Raw genomic sequence first — 5,986 nt, 5'->3', positions numbered from 1 at the left:
AATTTGGGAGGATGGGGGGGCAGCGACCTCTGCGAAGGCCCCCCCGGGGGGTGGGTTGAACCCCCCAGTGTTAGATGGGGGTGTTCCCCCCAGCAGAAGCAGGGAAAGGAAAAGCCCCCCCCCCAGGGGAGAGGGGCTGGGGGGGGACCCCCCACCCCGGGGGGGACTGCACCGCTCCGCCGGGACCCACCTTGGCACGATCGCTCCTCACCCGGGCCAGGGACTCGATGCGGGACATAATCCGCGGAGCCGCTCCGCTCCTGCCCGCTCCTGCCCGCCCCTGCCTGCAGCTGGGCCCCGCCCCCCCCCGGGGGGGCGGGTCGCGCTGCCGGTCCCGGCCTCGTGCTGCCCGCGGGCCTTTGTTCGAAACGGGACCGGTTACCCTCAGGATCGGGCCCCGGGCGGGGACCGGCAGCCTGGGAAGGGTCACTCTGGAGTCACTCCGGATCCAGTCACAGCTGCTGGGAACGGGCAAACCCAGCATCGCTCCGGAGCTGGCCCGTCAGAACTGCTCTGGATCACACCGGAGCATCCCTGGATCGGTGTCCCAACGTCCAGCCCTTGCTCTCCTGCCTCAGTTTCCCCTTCCCACGTCTCTGGGGAGCAGGACCCATCCAGTGCCTGCAGCCTTCCTGGGGCAACACCAGGGCTGGAAGCCCCAAAAGAAGAAGAAAATCCCATGGGATTCCAATCCCCCATCACCCGGCCGCCATGGGACTACCCCCCCCCCGAACCCCAAACACCCCTAAAGCGCAGTTTTGGGGTGAAGCACAAATGCTGTCCCCAGTCATGGGCCCAGTGCAACCTTTTTCCTCCATTTTGGGACTTTTATCTCCCAAATGGAGCAAATTGATGCCAGATCCTGCCCCTGGCAAGGTGCTCTGGTGGTGCTGACACTTCCCGCCAGCTTTTGGGATGGGGGGGGGACAGAGAAAGCCACTTTCCCATCCAGATCCTCAGCGACAGAAAGTTGGGCTGAAGGCAATATTTCAGAAAAATTTTGCTTTTTTCCCTTAAAACACCAGCTTCGCGAGAGAATCCCAGCACCAGGGGCTGGGCTAACCTCAACCTGGCTAAACACCAACTCGCTGGCTGGGAGAAGCCAGGATTTATCAGATTTATCCCTTTCACTGCCAGAGATAACACTACCAAGGTTGCCAGGAGAACCAAGGCACCGAGACGGCTCCAAGTCCCGGCAGAGCGCAGGGCTGCAGCCAAGGGGAGGCTTTTTGAGGACCCCGTCCCCCAAGCATCACCTGGCGAGCCCTGGGGCAAAGCCACCCACTCTGCTGCTGGGTCCCATGGGTGCAAACAACTTAAGCACATAAATGTCCCTTTTTCGCCCTGTTTCCGAGCCTGGCTGCATTTGACGCTTACCAAGGGGACGTGTACAAAGCCGCGTGGGCAACCGGAGAGATGCCAGCGGCTTTTGGCTTAATGAATAACCACGAAAAGCTACTAATGTTGCTGAGAGGTGACACTGCTCTCTATGAGCTGCCTCGACCTCCATGCAGAAATCATTGCCAGCAGCAAAGGAAACAGCATGGCGGTGCCGAATCCGGCCCTGCCAAAGCCTGCGGGAAATGGGTGGGATGTACCCACGCAGGGTGGGATGCACCCACGCGGGCAGAAGAAAAGTCGGGAGCTAGAGTGGAGCTGTCAGGAAAATACAGCCAATGACCCCAAAGCAGGCGGCAGTTCCAGCCGGAACAGTTTATTGAAGGGCAGCCACGGCCGTTAACCCAGTGCAGGCTCGTTGCTGGGCAGGGGCCCCGCTGCCAAGGCTGGGGTTTAAGTAAATTGCGGTCCCAAAAGCAGAAGCAAACCTTTGCAAGGTGACCCCGAGCATCGGGGCAGGGGAGGGTCATGGTCGTGCTCCTCCTTTCACCCAGAGCCTAATTCCTTGTTTCTTATTTCCTCCCTGGGTGCAAACTCCTCCGGCTGGGGTTTGCTTCTAATTCCCCCTCCCTGGCTGTAACCCTAAAACAGCCCCAAAACTGACGGAAGGAAACCCCAAACAGGCATCCGGCCACCCCGGCACAGGATGTGGATGGTGGGGAGCCTCCACTGGCACCCGTGGGGGGGTCTGGTGCTTTTGAGGGGGGGTCCGGTGCCTCTCCCCACGTGGCAGGGCCGGATCCAAGCACTGGAAAGCCCCGCGGTGCTGCAAGCATCACGTGGGGGAAAAGGGCGAAGGGGGAAGCGGCAGCGATTCAGCCATAAAAAGTCAGGAAGGGAAGTGATGGGGGTGCTCCAGTTGCAGAGAGCACCCTCACAGCCCCTGGGAGGCGGGGAAGCCGCATGGTTCCCCGGCCACAAGGCCAGACTCACACCAGCACCAGCCCCTCGCCAAAACCACTGACGGGCATTGCCATGGGGACACGACCACCCCACAGCATTGCAGGTTCCTGTTCCTGGGGTCCCCCCTCTCGCCGTGCCCCACAGGCCCCCAAAATCACCCAGTCCATCCACGGCAAGGGCAGGAGCCAAGCCAGTGGCGTCGGGTGCTCGGGCGAGACCCGCAACAACAGCAACGCCCTGGGACCCCCGCGGGACCCCTGTGCCTGAGCCGTTCCCATGACTCACCCTGGGCCCAGGACGGCCGTACATGGCTGGGGCTCCCCAGGGAAGGGACAGCGCCGAGTCCCCAAGGCGACGGCGAACTCGGCCTCAGCGGCTGGGATTATTATTTCTTCCTGAAATAGCACGGTCCCTCCCCTCCGCGGCCTCCCCGCTCCCCACAGCCACTTCCCGGCCAGCGCCCAGCGCTCCAAAACCCCCACATGGCTCCAGCTTGTCCCCCCTCAAAGTGGCACTGGGTGCTCTCTGCTGCCCGCAGACCTCTCAGGGTCCCCTCTATCGGGGTCCCCTCTGTTGGGGTCTCCTCTATCGGGGCCACCCCCAACCGACATTGCCAATCGAGCCCCAGTGCCTCCCTCCTGCAGTGCCCCAGGACCCCAGGGACCCATCCCTGCCACAGCCTCTGCTTGGGACCCCCGCAAGCTATGAGCACTCACATGACACAGGACCTGTTCCCCCGCCACCATGGGGATGGCGCTGCCTTGACCGGTAGCATCCCTGTGCCACCAGCACCATAGAGACCATGTTGGGGCACCTCTGCCATGTACCCCCCTGCAGCGATGCTGGGGTAGGTGCCCCACGCCCCCCACACCCCAATCCCCCCTATCTGCCTGATGCAATCGCCACGTACACGGCTTGGCATCCCACTGCTTCGGCCGGGATCAACCCCCTTTCCCCATCCATCCACCCATGGATCCGGACCACCACCAGTGCTCCCAGCCTTCAAAGACCCTTCTCCCTTCCCGGAGATTTTATAGGACAAACTTTGCTAAGCCGAGACTTGGCAAGAGCCCGGCCTTGAGCAGCGTTTTCCTCCTGCTAAATAAGAAAAATAATAACAAATCCTGGATTTAAAACCATTTGCAGCCCCAGTTGAGCACCCAGCAGGGTGGGACAAGGACGGAGCCATCCCGACCACGGGGTCCGGACCGTGCCGCTATGCCAGGGCGGGTTTTGGCCCATCAACTGCAGCACTGGGGGGGGGGAGGGGAGCGTGGCCCCCGTGATGATGTTAACAGCTGGCCGCTAATCCGGCTGGTCGCTGCCCGGCAGGGAGGAGGCAGGATGAGATCAGGGGCTGGGGCGGATTAATGGCTTCGCATGGCAGTAAATCACAACCTTGGGGGGCCACCTTGGGGGCGGTGAGGTGGGCTTCGCCCCCGCAGAAGTGGGTAGCAGGGGGTGGACGACAATGCCACAAGGACATAAAGCCATCGGTGGCCCCTGTGTCCCCAAGATGCCACATGCACTGCTGTGCCTCAGTTTCCCCTTAAGCTCCTGGTACCATGGGAGGGAGCAGTGGTGGCTGGGGAGGACCTCCCCCATGCCCCCTCGCTGCCCCATGGCCACCCAGAGTCAACCAAAACACCCTAAGAGCAGGCATCACCTCCCAACTGAAATGGGGAAACTGAGGCACAGGAGGGCTCAGCAGGGTCCTGGCGCCTTCTGAGCTGGGAAGGAGCTGGAGAAAAATATCCTAAATGAAGAAATCACTCCAGGAAACCGCTGAGATGGAGCAGAGGGGCCTGGGGGAGGGCATGCGGTCAGTGAGCTCAGCACACAAACAAGCACGCCTGCCGCCAGGAAAAGCCTCATTTCCTCGGCCACGGCGAGGGCCGAGCCCAGTGAGCCCCGGCGAAGACCCTCCCCCACCCTGTGGTGGGCAGGGGTCCCCGTATGGCCCCCCACCTCACTGGCAGGGGAGAGCGGCTTTGCCACTGGTGCCCACCGCCATCCTGAGCACACTGTTGGCACTCGCCATCCGGCGCTCTCCCCAGGGGCTCCGGATGTACCGTAATGGTGTGAACATGGGGACAGGGACAGGGACAGGGGGGCGATGGCAGCGCCACTGAAACCACATCGCCAGTGCCTGGGCAGGATCCGGTACCTGCTGGACAAGTGCCTCCTTCCTCGGTCTCCTTCCCCAAGATTTTTGGGTTTTTTTCCCCCTCTTTAGATCCCAAAGTATGAAAACTAATGACGGACAGTGCCAGGCAGAAGAGGGGAAACTGAGGCACGGCTTCCCCAAAGGGCAGAGCATCAAACGAACCGCCTCCCCTGTCCCACCCCAACCCCATCGTCACGTTTCGGGGAAGGAATCACCCCGTTACTCCCCTCTGCTCCCCCCCTCCCTACCTTCGTCTTCCCCGTCATCCTCTTGATGAAGCTGAGGGTCCGGCCCAGGGGGGTCTCTTCCCAGCTCTGGCTCCCCGCCTCCCCCGCCAGCTGCCCGCAGCTCCCGGCACCGAAGCTGCAGGAGACAGAGGATCCAGCCTGGACAATCCCTCTCTGTCCCTGGCCTCTGCGGGGCCGGGAAATAGGGAGGAGCGAGCTCAGCCGCCCCGGCCCCCCGGCTTCTCCGGGGTGGCTGCTCTGCTCCCAGCTGGGATGAGCACAGAGCCCTTTCTGTTCGCCCCGAGGCCTGTGGGGTGCGGAGATGACACCCCCCACCCCCACCCAGGCTGGTGGCTATGTCCCCTCCTTGGTGACCACCCCCCCAATACTGTGTCACCTGTCCCATAATTTGGGGAGCAGGGTGGTGGTCCTGGTTTGTATGGTTGCAGCTGTGGGTGCAACCCCAAGGTTGTGGGGTGCTACAGGCATGGACCCCCCACTTTCCTGGGTGATCCTGCTCAGGACTGGCCCTGGTTCCTTGGGGAGACCCTCGGTGGGTGACAAGCCACCCTCAGTGGGGCACAAGCCCTGCTCCCAACCTGTCCCTGGGGGCACGGGCGGGGGGGCGGCTGCAGCGTGCATGGGCCATGCAGCACCATCCTTTTGGGTGAGGTGGTTCAGGGCCAGCTTGTCCCTATCCTTGTCCCTGTCCCTGTCCTCACTCGTCCCCTGTGGGGCTCCCAGCCAGCCCTGGGCACGATGATGCCTGGGAACAACCGCCCTAATGAAGATGGGAATGGGCTGTGACAGGCGCTGGGGACAGAGGGGGCCCCGTGCTGCCAGCACAATGCCCTGCCAGGAGGGGGGCCTGGCACCCCGGGGACAGGGAGGGGGACACCGACCCCTCCAGCCTGTTAGTCCCTGGGGGTTTGCTCCTGCTGACCCCGATGCTGGGAGTGAGTGAAGTGTGTCAGGTCTCAGCCTGACCCCGTTGCATGTAGCTGCCCCATTCCCTCTCTGCAGCCACAAGCAAAAAAAAAAAATCCCTATTTGGGCCAATATTTTCATCTCTAAATCTCCCCTCGGGGCTCTCTGGTCCCTGAGCTGCCTTATTCACACCCCGGCACAGGGATACAACGTGCACCCCCAGCCCCGTGGCCGTGTCCCCCCCACCCCGACTCACCCATTGACCAGGCTCTGCTGGGAGGCGAAGGGGGAAATTTCTGCAACAGCAAAAGAAAGATGAATTAAAAGAGGGGCTGAAGCGCAGCAAGACAAGCCAGCTCTTTTG

At 62.3% G+C, this 5,986-nt stretch overlaps 1 protein-coding gene across 5 annotated transcripts in view; it reads right to left on the bottom strand.

The window, feature by feature from the left end:
- ARHGEF2 (Rho/Rac guanine nucleotide exchange factor (GEF) 2) overlaps window positions 1-4,777 on the bottom strand; it is a 17,590-nt gene extending 12,813 nt beyond the window's left edge. The window contains exon 1 of one of the 5 annotated variants that reach the window (XM_010565521.1): window positions 4,717-4,777. In XM_010565521.1, the coding sequence (XP_010563823.1) occupies window positions 4,717-4,734 (18 nt within the window). In that variant the 5' untranslated portion in view covers window positions 4,735-4,777. Of the gene's footprint in view, window positions 1-190; window positions 287-4,716 lie in introns of those variants that run through there. The other 4 variants (XM_010565520.1, XM_010565524.1, XM_010565523.1 and 1 more) reach the window with 4 other exon arrangements.
- Between the last annotated feature and the right edge of the window lie 1,209 nt (window positions 4,778-5,986).

The sequence above is a fragment of the Haliaeetus leucocephalus genome, unplaced genomic scaffold, assembly GCF_000737465.1.
Source record: "Haliaeetus leucocephalus isolate CR32 unplaced genomic scaffold, Haliaeetus_leucocephalus-4.0 Scaffold193, whole genome shotgun sequence".
NCBI classification, from domain to species: domain Eukaryota; kingdom Metazoa; phylum Chordata; class Aves; order Accipitriformes; family Accipitridae; genus Haliaeetus; species Haliaeetus leucocephalus.
The sequence above is the reverse complement of the archived record's forward strand: the minus strand, read 5'-3'. Positions and strand labels throughout refer to the sequence as shown.